Source organism: Callithrix jacchus, chromosome 5 (genome assembly GCF_049354715.1).
Source record: "Callithrix jacchus isolate 240 chromosome 5, calJac240_pri, whole genome shotgun sequence".
In the NCBI taxonomy this organism is placed as follows: Eukaryota; Metazoa; Chordata; class Mammalia; order Primates; family Cebidae; genus Callithrix; species Callithrix jacchus.
This window is the reverse complement of record NC_133506.1, coordinates 119,779,877-119,796,192: the sequence shown is the minus strand read 5'-3', so window position 1 is coordinate 119,796,192 and position 16,316 is coordinate 119,779,877. Positions and strand designations below refer to the sequence as shown.

At 40.5% G+C, this 16,316-nt stretch overlaps 1 protein-coding gene across 7 annotated transcripts in view; it reads left to right on the top strand.

Annotated features, from left to right (window-relative positions):
• The window catches only part of FBXL20 (F-box and leucine rich repeat protein 20), a 114,366-nt gene that overhangs the window by 64,002 nt on the left and 34,048 nt on the right, over nucleotides 1–16,316 (top strand). For 5 of the 7 annotated variants that reach the window (XM_078374321.1, XM_078374323.1, XM_078374322.1 and 2 more), the window contains exons 3-7: nucleotides 881–935; nucleotides 7,248–7,322; nucleotides 9,563–9,657; nucleotides 11,467–11,535; nucleotides 14,480–14,575. In XM_078374321.1, coding sequence (XP_078230447.1) covers nucleotides 881–935; nucleotides 7,248–7,322; nucleotides 9,563–9,657; nucleotides 11,467–11,535; nucleotides 14,480–14,575 — 390 coding nt within the window. Of the gene's footprint in view, nucleotides 1–880; nucleotides 936–6,188; nucleotides 6,312–7,247; nucleotides 7,323–9,562; nucleotides 9,658–11,466; nucleotides 11,536–14,479; nucleotides 14,576–16,316 lie in introns of those variants that run through there. The other 2 variants (XM_078374319.1, XM_078374320.1) reach the window with 1 other exon arrangement.

The following is a 16,316-nucleotide window of genomic DNA, read 5'->3' as shown; positions in this document are numbered from 1 at the left end:
AGGAGGATTGCTTGAGCTCAGGAACTGAAAACCAGCCTGTGCAACATAGGGAGATCCTTATCTCTACAAAAACATTTAAAAATTAGCCAGGCTTGGTGGCATGTGCCTGTTTTAGCTACTCAGGAGGCTGAGGTGGAAGGATTGTTTCAGCCCGGGAGATCAAGGCTGCAATTAGCTGTGATTGTGCCACTGCACTTCAGCCTGCATGACAGAGTGAAACCCTGTCTAAACAAAACAAAAAAAAAGATCCTTTCCCTAGCTTCTTTCTTTTGATAATTGGAAGTGGGAAAAAAATTTTTTTTTTTTACTTAAAAACAGTAAGAAATTATTTATCATACTTTTATGTAAGTAATTGAACTTGGACAGCATCTCTATGTACATTATCAAGTAAAACATTTTTTTCCAATGTGATATATGGGCAGTATTATCTTCACAAATTGCTCAAGCATTTTGTGTGTTTGTTCTAAAGATCGCCTTTGTGTTTGGGTGTATATATACACATAGTCAATTATTTGTGTGCTAAAATCAAGAGCAACTACTTTATCATAATGGCCAGGTGCAATGGCTCACACCTGTAATCCTTGCAATTTGGGAGGCCAAGTGCTTGAGCCCAGATGTTTGAGACCCAGAAGTTTGGGCAACATGGTGAAACCCTGTCTCTACAAAAAATTTAAAAATTAGACAGGTATGGTGTCAGGCACCTGTAGTCCTAGCTGCTCAGGAGCCTGATATGGGAGGATCACCTGACCCCAGGAAGTTGAGTCTGGGTGAGCAGTCATTATGCCACTGCTCTACAGCCTGGCTGACAGAGTGAGACTCTGTCTCAAATAAATAAAGGTCAACTTATGCAATAAAATGTGTCTTTCTCTCTTCTTTTTAGGATATTTTCTTTTCTAGATGTTGTTACCCTGTGTCGCTGTGCTCAGGTCTCCAGGGTAAGTATGGTTGGCATAGTTACAAGGGGACCCTTTCTTCACACTGATGACAATAGCCTCTTTCATAGGCTACCCATTTCTTTTAGGTGTTACTTGTGTTTTCATGTTTCAAGGGATATTATTTCACTAATGACATACCCAGACATAATTTTATGATGGGATTCTACTATATATACTGACTCTGACTTTTTGTATCTCTTATTTGCATAATATAAACAGGAAACATTTTCGATGAAAAAGCAATAAACATGCATATTAAAAGTTTAGACTTGACTCAGTTGTGATGAAATCTTGTTTTATTATGTTTTCCTAGTTCATTTTATACAAACACAACACACACATGCACAACTCTTGTTTCCAGGAGGGTTGGAAAAAACAACACTTGAGGGATTAATTTTCGGGTTATTTCCCTGTATTCTTCAAGAGATGATAGCTTGAAGTTAAAAAAAAAAATGTTGCAGAGCAAACCAGACTTCATTTCCGAAGTCTGTTTCTACATTACACTTAACCATTTTTGTCAGTTGACATTGCTGAGACAAAATAGCAAAACATCATAAATTTATTTTTTCTTATTTTCTTTCCACAACAAAAGCCACATTCAAAAAACTATACCCCTGAGCTCCTGGGCTGAGGCGATCCTCCTGCGTCAGTCTCCCAAGTAGCTGGGATTACAGATGTATGCCACCATATTTGACTAATTTTTTTTTACTTTTTTAGAGATGAGATCTCACTGTGTTACCCAGGCTGGTCTCAAACTTTGGGCCAGAAATGATCCTCTCGCCCTGGCCTCCTAAAGCACTGGGATTGCAGGTGTGAGCCACCATGCCCAGCTTCCCAAGTATCCTTTTATGTTCTCACATCCCAAGTGTCATTTTATGTTGCCTAGGCTAGAGTACAGTGTCCTTTTATGTTGCCTATGCTAGAGTACAGTGATTCAAATATGGGTCACTGCAGACCTTCTTGGCTCAAGCTGTCTGTCCTGCCTCAGCCTCTCATGTAGCTGGGACCACAGGAGCTTGCTGCCGTGGCATGCTTTTTTTTTTTTTTTTTTTTTTTTTTTTTTTTTTTGGTAGAGACTGGGTCTTACTTTGTTGCCCAGGCTGATCTTGAACTCCTGGGTTCAAGTAGTCCTCACACCCCAGCCTCCAAAAGTGCTGGGATTATAGGCATGAGCCACCATGCCCAGCCTCAAGTGTCCCTTTAAATCACTGCCTTAATCCCTACCACCATGCCAAAAAAAAGGAAAACTTAACAGAAAATTCAGGCTGGGCATGTGGTGGCTCACACCACCCAAAACTTTGAGAAGCAGAAATGGGAGGACTGCATAAGATCAGCCTGGCAACGTATGAGACCTTGTCTCTATAAAAAAATAATTAAAGTTAGCTGGATGTGGTGATGTGAACCTGTAGTCTCAGCTACTTGAGAAACTGAGATGGGACAATCACGTGAACCCAGGAGGTTAAGGCTGCTGTACTGAGCTAAGATTGTGCTATTCACTCCAGCCTGTGCGACAGAGTGAGACCCTATTTCAGAAAAAGTCTGGATGCGATGTAATCCCAGCACTTTGGGAGGCTGAGGCAGATGGATCACGAGGTCAGGAGTTTGAGACCAGCCTGGCCAACATGGTGAAACCCCATCTCTACTAAAAATACAAAAAATTAGCTGGGCATGGTGGCTTGCATTTGTAATCCCAGCTACTCTGGAGGCTGAGACAGGAGAATCGCTTGAACCCAGGAGGTGGGAGGTTGCAATGAGCGGAGATTGTGCCGTTGCACTCCAGCCTGGGTGTCAGAGCAAGACTCCATATAAAAAAACAAATCAAAACAAAAAAAAGGCCAAGTGCAGTGTCTCATGCCTGTAATCCCAGTACTTTGGGAGGTTGAGGCGGACGGATCACTTGAGGCTAGGAGTTGAGGCCCCTGGCCAACATGGTGAAATCCCATCTCTATTAAAAATACAAAAAAATTAGCCAGGCACGGTGATGCATGCCTGTAATCCCAGCTACTCAGAAGGCTGAGGCATGAGAGTTGCTTGAGCCTGGGAGGCAGAGGTTGCAGTAAGCCAGATCACGCCATTGCATTCCCGCCTGGGCAACAGAACAAGACTCTGTCTTTAAAAAATAAAAAAACAAAATTCACCTTGTCTTGGTAACTTTATTTTCTGCATCCTAAAAACCATACTAAATCGGTATCAGCTCTTTGAGAAACAGCCTTTGATTATTTCTTTTATGGCATTTCTATCCTTATTACTTGTATGGTCTCTCTAGACGTAGGCATTAAACTTCCAATTGAGTCTGTTTTCCATTCTGTCTCCATATGAAACCAAGGTCACCACTGAGAAGCAAAGTACTCAGATCAGTGTCTAAGCCTGTTTAGTTGCAGAGTCTCACCCCAGGAATGTTTATCTGAAATAGTTGTAATTGTTTCTGTTCTTCAATTTTAAATGTATTTTTACAGTTTTTTGATTTATAGAGATGGGTTCTCTTTATGTTGCTCAGACTGGTCTGGATCTCCTGAACTCAAGCAATCCTCCTGCCTTAGCCTCCCAAAGTGCTGGGTTACAAGCATGAGCCACCTTAAATATTGTTTTTATTTATAGGTTTTTCTTCCTTCTTAATATGTGTTAACTTTTAAAGAATGGAAGGCATAGCCGGGCACAGTGGCTGACACCTGTAATCCCAGCACTTTGGGAGGCTAAGGCAGGCGGATCAGCTGAGGTCAGGTGTTCAAGACCAGGCTGGCCAACTTGCCAAAACCTTGTCTCTACTAAAAATACCAAAAAAAAAAAAAAAAAAAGAAAGAAAATTATTTGGGCATGATGGTTCATACCTGTAATCCCAAGTTACTCAGTAGGCTAAGGCATGGGAATCAGTTGAACCTGGGAGGCCGAGGTTTGAGGGGGGCCAAGATTACACCACTGCACTCCAGCCTGGGCAACAGGATAAGACTGTGTCTCAAAAAAAAAAAAAAAGGAAGGCGCTGGCCCCGCCTGGTCCGCGTCCCAGCACCCTCCCTCTCGGTGTCCAGCGTCTGGTCTGGCCCTGGGGTGCGCTTGCGGGATAGCCGGTTCGCCGGTTTTTCCGGCGCGCTGGGGCCAGGCCCCAACTACTCCGGAGAGCAACACCAGCCCCTTCTCTCTCCCAGCTTCGACGCGCCTCAGGTTCTCCTCCCTGCTCTGGGCGCTGAATGCTCGGGAGAGGCGCGGGAGCCGAGACTTCTGCGCCCGGAGAGGGACGCGGAGCCGGCGGGAGGGCACAGCCGAATTCCCCGTGCTCGGGAACTGAGCTTTGCTCCTTTGTGCTACCCGGTTGCTTCCAGGGGAAGCAAAGGCTCCGAGGCTTCATAGCGCTCTTGGTGTTTTTCTGGTAATTCGGCGTGATTATTTTCGTGAATTCTTTTTTTTTGAGACAGAGTTTTGCTCTTGTTACCTAGGCTGGAGTGCAATGGCGCGGTCTCGGCTCACCGCAACCTCCCCCCTCCTGGGTTCAGGCAATTCTCCTGCCTCAGCCTCCTGAGTAGCTGGGATTACAGGCACGCGCCACCATGCCCAGCTAATTTTTGTATTTTTAGTAGAGACGGGGTTCCACCATGTTGACCAGGATGGTCTCAATCTCTTGACCTCGTGATCCACCCGCCTCGGCCTCCCAAAGTGCTGGGATTACAGGCTTGAGCCACCCGTCCGGCCTTTTCGTGAATTCTTAATTGCCGACCTTGTAGAAATGCCAGCATTTAAACATCCACTGCTCACCCGGATCTCAAAGTGGTCAAGAAAATTTGTCTGCCTTTTTCTTAGGTTGTTTAGAGATAATCTTTAAAAATTTTATCTATTTCCTCCATGGCTAGTCATTTAAGAAACCACTGGAAAAAGCCATAAAAATAAAAGTAATGTCGAACATCTGAGAAAACTTCAGACATTTCTAGAATGGTAACTGCTTGCTTACTGTCATACCCCTGGCATCTTTCTTGGTGGTTGTGTGACAGTTACCCTGGGGCTTATAAATATATCCAGAATTTCCTTTTAAAAATTTCAGAGAGGTTCGGTATGGTGGTGGCTCACGCCTGTAATCCCAGGACTTTGGGAGGCTGAGGTGGGCGGATTGCAAGATCAGGAGTTTGAGACCAGCCTAACCAACATAGTGAAACCCTGTCTCTACTAAAAATACAAAATTAGCCAGGCATGGTGGCGCATGCCTGTAATCCCAGCTACTCAGGAGGCTGAGGCAGGAGAATTGCTTGAACCTGGGAGGCAGAGGTTGTGGTGAGCTCATATTGTGCCATTGCACTCCAGCCTGGGCAACAAGAGCAAAACTCCGCCTCAAAAAATAAGATTTCAGAGAAATTATAATGTCTTTTTTCTTTCTTTTTTGAGACAAAATCTTTCTTTGCCCAGGCTGGAGTGCAGTGGCATGGTCTCGGCTCACTGCAACCTCCACCTCCCAGGTTCAAGCAGTTCTCCTACCTTAGCCTCCTAAGTAGCTGGGATTACAGGTACCCACCACCAAGCCCAGCTAATTTCTCTACTTTTAGTAGAGATGGGGTTTTACCATGTTGGCCAGACTGGTCTCGAACTCCTAAGTGCTGGGATTATTGGCACAAGCCACCATGCCTAGCCGATAGTGTCTTTTCTAAGTCCCAAATCACCATATCACAGTTGTAAATCCTACCAAGTGATAGGATATGGATAGCAAATAAAAATTGAACTAAGGCTGGACCTGGTAGGTTACAGGTGTGAGCCACCACACCCAGCCAATAGTGTCTTTTCTAAGTCCCAAATCACCATCTCACAGTTGTAAGTCCTGCCAAGCGATAGGATATGAATAGCAAATAAACATTGAACCAAGGCTGGGCTTGGTGGCTCACACTTGTAATCCCTTTACTTTGGGAGGCCAAGATGGGACGATTGCTTGAGGCCAGAAGTTCAAGACTAGCCTGGGCAACATAGGAAGACCCTATCTCTACAGAAAATTAAAAAAAGCCAGATGTGGTGGTGCATGGCTGTGATTCCAGATACTTGGGAGGCTGAGGTGGGAGGATTGCTTGAGCTGGGGGTTCAAGGCTGCAAGTGAGCCATGATTGAGCCCCTGCACTCCATCCTGGGTGACAGTGATACTGATACCCTGTCTCAAGAAATACATGTATATAAGTATATATGTGTATATATATGTATATATACATGTATATATGTATATACACACACACATTCTCTCTATATATATATATAGAGAGAGAGAGTGAGAATAGAGCAGTATTCAGAGTACTGTCCTATTTGATGTTTGGTTTTATCCTCATCTTATTCAGGTTTAAGAACAGAAGAAAGACTTGCTTTTCATCAACTGAACTTTTGTCTCATTTTGGGATTAGAAATCAGAATTTTCCGGTTAGAAAACACCTTCTGGCTATGATATATTTATCACAACCTTCCCTTTTCTTAACTTCTCTAATTTAAGTGTATGTGGGGGGTGGGAGTGATAGTTTTGTTTTTTGTTTTTTTGCCAGGGTCTTGCTCTGTCTCCCAGGCTGGAGTACAGTGGTGAGATCATGGCTTACTGCAGCCTTGACTTCCCAGACTTACGCGATTCTCCCATCTCACCCTTCTGAGTAGGTGGGACTACAGGCATGTGCCACCACACCTGGCTAATTGACCTTTTTAATTTTTTTTTGAGACGGAGTCTTGCTCTGTTGCACAGGCTGGAGTGCAGTGGTACAATCATGGCTCACTGCAACTTCTGTCTCCTGGGTACAAGTGATTCTCCTACCTCAGCCTCCCAAGTAGCTGAGATTACAGGTGCATGCCACCATACCCAGCTAATTTTTGTATTTTTAGTAGAGACGAGGTTTCACCATGTTGGCCTGGCTGGTCTTGAACTCCTGACTCTAGGTGATCTGTCCACCTCAGCCTCCCAAAGTGCTGGGAATACAGGTGTGAGCACCGCGCCTGGCCGACTTTTTAAATTTTTTTATAGAGATTGGGTTTTGCTGCATTGCCTAGGCTGGTTTGGAACTCCTGGCCTTACGTGATCCTTCCACCTTGGCCTCCCAAAGTGATGGGATTATAAATTTGAGTCACCAGCCCCATGCCTGGCCTAAGATCTTTTGTAGCTGTTAGTTTCTAGTACCACTCATTTATGAGATTATCTAATTGGAGAATGAAGTATGGGTCAGGAATAAGGCACATCATTTGGGAGTAAGTGGTAGGGCCTGATAGATTTTTCTATCCATTTCAGTCATTTGGTTGAATTGTGAATTTGAATATTGCTGCCTCTTCCCCTTCATTTTAGCTTCTGCTCATTTTGTCTCTTTTTCTTTAAAATAGGCCTGGAATGTTCTTGCTCTGGATGGCAGTAACTGGCAGCGAATTGACCTATTTGATTTCCAGAGGGATATTGAGGTATAATTAAGTGGTGTGTGGCCCCAGTTTTCATTTTAGTAGTTACAGCATGGAACAGATTAGCCCTAACCATATTAATCTAATTTTCCTTAGAGAAGGGGGACTATTACTTTCAGTTTATCTGAACTTTACTGAAAACTCCAAAGTTCCCAAGAGTTTTTGTAGTTTTTGAGAATGAGCCAAATTATTTCATTTAAATAGTACAATTACTTAGTATTAATAGAACAAAATAAAACATTTTGGTCCTGAAATACAACTAAAAGTTTGTTTTTGCAGTAGAAACATTTAACTTATGTTTGCTTATTTTGGTGAAGACATTTTATATTTTTATTGAAGAACAAATAGAGTCACAGTTTCTTTGGATGGCATTTGTACATATTTTTTTGAGATATGTGTTTTGGTTCTTGAGGAGGCTTTTTTTTTTTTTTTTTTTTAAAGATGTAGTCTTGCTTGGTTGCCCAGGCTGGAGTACAGTGGTTCAATCTGCTCACTGCAACTTTCACCTCCCAGTTCAAGCGATTCTCCTGCCTCAGCCTCCCGAGTAGCTGGGATTACAGGTGCCTGCCACCGTACTCAGCTAATTTTTTGTATTTTTAATAGAGATGGGATTTCACTATGTTGTCGAGGCTAGTCTCAAAGTCCTGACCTCGTGATCCATCTGCCTCGGCCTCCCAAAGTGCTGGGATTACAGGCGTGAGCCACTGCGCCTGGCAGTGAGATAATTTCTTGTGGAGAATGAAGATTGAATAAGGCCAAAACCATTTACTGAATTGTTTTTGCTAGAGAGAGTCTTTCCTCCTCTCACTTTTTACCCTATGTTTTATCTTAGTATAGCCTATTATCTATAAAATGGAGAATAGCTTAAATTATTTTAAACTGAATTTGAACTCTGTAGTTCTTAGTCTTCTCATTGGGAAAGTAGAAATAATAGCTTCTTCATGGCTTTGTGAGGATTAAATGAGATTTTTTTGAGGCTACACAGGATGGCTCATGCTTGTAATCCTAGCACTTTGGGAGGCAGAGGTGGGTATATCACTTGAGGTCAGAAGTTCAAGACCAACCATGGCCAACATGGTGAAACACCATCTCTACTAAAAATACAAAATTAGCCGGGCATGGCAGCACATGCTTGTAATCCCAGCTACTCGGGAGACTGAGACAGGAGAATCGCTTGAACCCAGGAGGCAGAGGTTGCAGTGAGCTGAGATTACGCCACTGCACTCCAGCCTGGGCAACAGAGCGAAACTTCATCTCAAAAAAAAAAAAAAAGATTTTTTTTAAGCTCCAACAGAAATAAATTTTCTTGAATCCATGGAAGAAGGTTTTTAATGCCTGACGTGAACCTTCCATTATCTTTAGAAAGTGCTTTTAAAATAATACCCACTAGCAGTATACTGGATTTTGTTTTTCACAATTCTATAACCTTCATGGATATAAATATTTAAAGCAACCCCACAAATTATTCAGCAAGCTTTTGGGTTTTTTTTGTTGTTGTTGTTGTTTTTGAGATGGAATCTCATTTTGTCACCCAGGCTGGAGTGCAGTGGTGTGGTCTTGGCTCTGCAACCTCCACGTCCCGGGTTCAGGCAATTCTCATGCCTCAGCCTCTAGAGACACTGGGACTACAGGTGTGTGCACCACCATGCCTGGCTAATTTTTGTGTTTTTAGTAGAGATCGGGTTTTGCCATGTTTTGCCATGTTGGCCAAGCCTGTCTTGAAAACCTGACCTCAAATATTTTGCCCACCTCAGCCTCTCAAAGTGCTGGGATTACAGGTGGGAGCCACTGCACCTGGACAGCTTTTGTTAAATTTTTTGTTAGCATTTAACCTGTTAAATGTTCATTAAGTCCCTGCCTTAAACAGAGTACTATAGTACACATTTTGGGAAAGATAAAAAAAATAAATAAATGTAGTTGTTGTCCTTTAGTAGCTGTGGCTTAACCCACCTGGGCAGTATATATGCATATAGTGCCATAGAGAACTATAGAAGATCGTTTTCTCAAATACAGAATGTATTCTACAAGTTGAACAAAATAAGACTATAGGGTTTAGGCATGATTCAAGTGATATGGGTTAATCGAGAAAGCTTTCTTAGGGTAAGTTACAATTTTCCTTTTAAATTAATTAGGTCATAATGGAAGCATTTTCTCTTTGCTTATAAATTGTTAAAAACGAGGACGTGTTCTTTTCAAAAGTAACGAGGTGGGTTATCTTTTTGTTTGCCTGTCTGTTTTTATAGGGCCGGGTAGTGGAGAATATTTCAAAACGATGTGGAGGCTTTTTACGAAAGTTAAGTCTTCGTGGATGTCTTGGAGTGGGAGACAATGCATTAAGGTAAAAACATAGCAGTTGACTAATCTTCTTGATGGAAGTAAAGAACAGTACTATCTCACCCAGAAAAGGCTAAAATAGTTTTAAAATTCCTAAGCTATAAAAATGCAACCACACATACTGAAAATACCCAGTAATAGGAAATGTAGTTTTAACAATAAACAAGAACAAAGTACTGCCTGAAAAAACCCCACACAGATTCCCCATCATAAGTGGTTCTTTTGGACCTTTGAAAAGCTTTTTTAAAGTTAATTAATTATATGTACTTTATGTTTTGAGACAAAGTCTTGCACTGTTACCCAGGCTGGAGTGCTCTGGCGTGATCATGGCTCACTGCAACCTTGAACTCCTAAACTGAAACAGTCCTCCCCCTCCTGAGTATCTGTGACTAAAGACATGTACCACAACGGCTGGCTAATTTTTAAAAATTTTTTATAGAGACGGTCTCATTTTGTTGTCCAAGCTGGTTTCAAACTCTTGCACTCAAGCAGTCCTTTTGCCTCAGCCTCCCAAAGTTCTGGAATTATAGGCGTGAGCCACAGCACCAGCCTAGTTCTTTTTGTAAAAACTTTCATTTAATCAAAAGATAAGATAATGTTAATTTAGGCTGACACAAAGATCATTGTTTAGCGTTATGGGTTAACCCTAACCTGAGCAGTGGCCCCAGTACTTTGGGAGACTAGGTGGGAGGATTACTTGAGTCCAGGAGTATAAGATCAATCTAGGCAGCATGGCAAGGCCTCAATCTCTACAAAAAACTTTTTTTAATTAGCCAGGTTATGTGACATATGCCTGTAAACCCAGCTACTTGGGAGACTGAGGTTGGAGGATCACTTGAGCCTGGGAGGTTGAGGCTACAGTGAGCTGTGATTGTGCTACTGTACTATAGCTTGAGTGACAGAGGGGAAGACCTTTTCTCTAAAAATAAATAAATAAGCAACCATTTAATTTATTTTAAATTTAAAATAATTTTTAAAGTTAGGTTTGAAGAATTATGAAAATTAATTTAAGCCAGGTCCGATGGCCCAAGCCTGGAATCCCAGCACTTTGGGAGGCCGATGTGTGTGGGTCACTTGAGGTCAGGAGTTCAAGACCAGCCTGACCAACATGTGAAACCCTGTCTCTACTAAAAATACAAAAACTTAGTTGGGCATAATAGTGCTTACCTGTAATCCCAGCTACTTGGGAGGCTGAAGCAGTAGAATCACTTGAACCTGGGAGGCAGTGGCTGCAGTGAGCTGAGATCACACCATTGTACTCTAGCCTGGGTGACAGAGGGAGACTCTGTCTCAAAAAAAAAAAAAACCATCATGGCCAGGCTCAGTGGCTCGCATCTGTAATCCCAGCATTTAGGGAGGCTGAGGTAGAAGGAATATGAAGAAGTGTATAACGCAGGGTCTAGAAGGTTCCCAAGCACAGGAGCTTCTGTCCCCTTGGAGTTGAGGTGTACTGCCCTCATGGCATATGGTTACTTTCAAAACCCAGAAGCTCTCTGATCCCTATTATTTAGGGGTTTTAACAGAGATTCCTTGATTGTAGACATGATTGAAGACCAAATATATTAGGTTGGTGCAAAAGTAATCATGGTTACTTTTCACCAATCTATAACAAAAGATACTATCACTCAGGAAACTACAAGGATTTTAGTGACTGTATGCCAAGAACCAAGGATGAAGACCAAATATGTGTTTTTCCCTTATATCACAGTATCACAGGTATCAACAACCAATATTACCAATAATATGTTTTATTTTTTAATGACTGAAATTTTGCCCATTTCATTTGAAACCTTTTACTTTCTTTCCTACAAAGAACCTTTGCACAAAACTGCAGGAACATTGAAGTACTGAATCTAAATGGGTGTACAAAGACAACAGATGCGTAAGTATTTTATTTTAGGAGGGTAAGTCATAGCCCCTTATGTCTGGCTGATACTAGCTTTAAATTCAGGGCGCTAACTATCTGGCAAGTTTTATCTTGGTTTTGTAGAGGAAAGATTTTTAAAAGAGAAAGCAACATCAAAGTAGAAATGAAATAAGAAACTTACTTTGGAATTCTATCTTTGATATTTAAGGTGAAACTTTTAATAATTGTAGTCAATGTATATGCAGTAGGGATACAGTAGGTATACTAATAATACACATTACTGGGATTATTTATATATATATATATATATATATTTTTTTTTTTAGGCCTTCCTACATTAGCCATATTTATATTTCAAGATGCTAGTAGATATCAATTAAAAGTCACAATAAACATAATTATATCTAAAGATTAAAATCTTAAACACAGGACTAAACAGCTTATGATACTCAGTCCTGAGAGCAGTTATTAAATGAAAATGATTTACTAAATGTGCTGAGTCTGCTTTGGTCATGATCTAAAGGAAATTAAGCATATTTCTTCATCCTTAAGAGGCTTACAGTCACAGAAATTAGACACAGAAGGTAGTAGAAGGTAGTTATCTACTGACTCTACTAATAAGTATTTCTATGGATTGATTTAGAAACCTTTACTGTAAGAAATGAAATATACTCACCTCTTTCCCCATCATTACTTTATACCAGTAGCACTACATGTACTTTAGATAAGTTATCTTTTAATTTTTGCTTCTTTTGAGTACTTAGTGTTATAAAGATTAAAAATTTGATCACTTGGTATCTAGAAAAGTGAAATGTAATTAATGCTTTTTTGTCAGAATCTATTTTATCCCAAGATGCATTGGTGAAAACATAATACATATGTGCAAGGCTACTATATTACTTGTAATAGCAAAAGATAGGAAACTACCCAGCGTCTATCAGTAGACAACAGGTTGAATAAAACTAATGAGGAAAATCTTTATATAATATTCAGGAGTGATTTTTCAGGAGATATTGTTAAATGATGAAAGCAAACTACAGAGGAGTTTGTATAATATACCTTTTGTAGGGCCAGAAGACTATATATATCTCCATATTTATATATTTTCAAAAAGAATGGAAATGCCAATCAACAATAAAATAAGGCCAAGTGTGGTGGCTCATGCTTGTAGTCCCAACACTTTGAAGGCCAAGGCAAGAGGATCACTTGAAGCCAGAAATTCAAGATTAGTCTGGGCATCATAGTGAGACCCTGTCTCTATAAGAATTAGGTGTGGTGGCACGTATCTGTAGTCCTTGCTACTCAGGAGGTTGAGGTGGGAGATTGCTTGAGCCCATGAGTTGGAGGTTACATTGAGCTATGATTGTGCCACTGCATTCCAGCCAGAGTGACAGAGTGAGATCCTGTCTCTAACAAAAAAAGAAAAAAGAAACGAAAACATTGGCCCACATAAAGATCTAAGAGACATATCAACCAAAGAGAAAGTGTGATTTCTATTTGGATTCTAATTTGAACAGATCAACTTGTCAAAAACATGTATGATATAATTGGAGAAAATTAACACATTAAGTATCATATGATATTAAGGAATCTACCTATTAAGTACTTACCTATTAGAAATAGATACTGAAATATTTACAGGTAAAGTGATATGTCTGGAATTGGCTTTACAATACTGGAATAAAAAAGTGGGGAAGAAGAGATGGAATAAATTTTTTTTTTTGAGGTGGAATTTTGCTCTTGTTGCCCAGGCTGGAATGCAGTGGTGCAGTCTTGGCTCACTGCAACCTCCACCTCCTGGGCTCAAGCTGTTCTTCTGCCTCAGCCTCCCAAGTAGCTGGGATTACAGGCATGCACATCTAGCTAATTTTGTATTTTTAGTAGCGACGGGGTTTCACCACCTTGGTCAGGCTGGTCTAGAACTCCTGACCTCAGGCAATCTACCCATCTCAGCCTCCCAATAAATAAAAATATTTAATAGTAGAATATTGATAAATGTTGGGCCAGGCGCAGTGGCTCACATTTATAATCCCAGCAGTTTGGGAGGCCAAGGTGGGTGGATTACTTGAGGCCAGGAGTTTGAGACCAGCCTGGCTAAAATATGGAGTTTGAGACCAGACCTGTCTCTACTAAAAATATGAAAAATTAGCTGGGTATGGTAGCACGTGTTTGTGGTCCCAGCTACTCAGGAGGCTGAGGCAGAATCGCTTGAACCTGGGAGGTGGGGGTTGCAGTGAGCCAAGACTGCATCACTGCTCTCCAACCTGGGCAACAGATCAAGACTGTCTCAAAAAGAAAAAAAAAAAAGAGTATTGAGAAACGTTGAAGTTTACTGATGGTACATGTGGGTTCTCTGTATTATTTACTCTTGTTTATATTTGAAGTTTCTCATGATTTGTTAAAAATTAAAATGAGAACTTGACCACCAGAAAAAAAGTCTTTAATGCATAACTTACTTTTTTCAGGCCAGTACCAGTTCATCATCCATCCTTTGTATACCTTGCAAAAATCCAGTTCCTACATTATTGTTATGCAAACGATTATCTTGAGTAGGGATTTAAGTGAAAAAACATGCAGAGCTTTTCTTCTTCATGTTTGACTACATGCTAGCAGATAGCCATTAGCTTTCTGGTTTTTCGGATTTGCAAAATGCATATAGATCTCTTAGAACTCACTTAAGTATCACACTGTTAATTGCTGTTAACATTTCGAAATGTGAATCAACCACAGTCTTCCCCTCATGCAAATTTTCATACGCAGCACAGCGTTTCTTCTTTGTGAATGGTATCTGTCTCTTCCTCAATGTGAAGGGTCTTAGGATATAAAACTGCTTTTTTAGGGGTGTGAAAATTTTACAATTCTTATATATACACATTTGTTTAAGGAGAACAGTGTCTGATATACCAAGGATGTGTACTTGTCTTGTTTATTCATTATTTTCTCCTTTTTCCATTTTCAGTACATGTACTAGCCTTAGCAAGTTCTGTTCCAAACTCAGGCACCTTGACTTGGCTTCCTGTACATCAATAACAAACATGTCTCTTAAAGCTCTGAGGTAAATTTTTTATAATAAGTATCTCCAGTAATCAGAAAAAATACGTATTTTAAACAAATAACTGATATAAAGTTGGAATTGAAGGCAACTCTGTTTTATGGATATATTCTGTAGTTCAGAGTAGATATTTTCTTTCACCACTTGCCCAAATTACAATTGTGGGATATTAAAGTGAAATGATTAGAGGTAACTAGGATTTCTGAACAGGGTAGTACAGTTTATACATGAATGATTAGATTTTTACGAAGTATTTTCTTTTTTTATTATTTTTTTTTTCTGTTTTTCATTAAAAAAATTTTTTTTTGAAGTCTTATTTTCAAAAAGAAAAGAGGCTGGGCACCTGTGATGACTCACACCTGTAATCCCAGCACTTTGGGAGGCCGAGGTGGGTGGATCATGTGGTCAAGAGATTGAGATCATCCTGGCCAATCTGGTGAAGCCCTATCTCTACTAAAAATACAAAAGTTAGCTGGGCATGGTGGCACATGCCTGTAGTCCCAGCTACTCGGGAGGCTAAGGCAGGAGAATCACTTGAACTCATGAGCCAAGATCGTGCCACTGCACTCCAGCCTAGGCAGCAGAGCAAGACTTTTTTTTTTTCCCCCCACTATATACCAGTAATGGCTATAAGCAGGAGACTCCATCTCAAAAAAAAAAAAAAGAAAAAGAAAAGAAGGCACGTGTTATAGCCTCGTGCTTAAAATAGGCATCTGGAGCCAGATTACTAAACATGACCTTTAAGCAAACATAACTAACCTTTCTGAGCTTTTTCTTAATCATCTCATAACATTTTATTAAGGTTTAACAAGATATTAGGCAACGCCATATAAAATTTTGCCAGTATTTGACAGTTCACATGTTATAAGAATGACAGGTACATGTGGCTCAATCTAATGTATATAAAGTGCTTTAAAAAGAGTCCCTGAGGCCAGACATGGTGGCTTGTAATCTCAGCACTTTGGGAGGCCAGGGTAGGAGGATCGCTTGAGCCCAGGAGTTCAAGCCCAGCCTGGGCAACATGGTGAAACCCTGTCTCTATTAAAAAAAAAAAAAAATCAGCCAGGCATGGTGGCATATCCCTGTAAAAATCCCAGCTGTTCAGGGGACTGTGGCAAGAGGATCACTTGAACCCAGCAGGTTGAGGCTCCAGTGAGCTGTAATCGTGCCACTGCACCACAGGCTGGGCAATAGAATGAGACCTTATCTCAAGAAAAAAGAAAATTTAGTTAACTAGAGTATAAATAATCTAAAATGTGGCTCCTTTTCGACCTTCCTTATGAATACTGAACATATATATCTAAGATGGTTTGCTCTGTAGGATAATAAATTTGATAATAAAACAACTTTTATCATTTATAAAATATTTTCACATAAATTATTTATTTAAAAGCCTTGTGAAGTAGATTGGATGGGCATTTTACAGATAAGAAATTCTAGAAAGTTGTTGACTGCCGGGTACTGTGATGCAACCATGAGATGTAACTGAGTAAGATATTGCTGCCCTTAAGTTGCTCACAGTCAACTGTTACTGTGGAATAAATGCTATGATAGGGATGAATACATCAGTTTTGGGAAAACAGAGCTGTGGGGCTAATCTTAGAGAGGTTCAGACAGGCTTCCTAAAGTCACTTGGCTGAAATTAAGCTATTAATACTGGAGAATGAACTTTAACCTGGATATCCTGGCTTTATCTTCTAGGTCTTTTTGGCAGGCAGGAATATTTCAAACAATTTATGGAGTG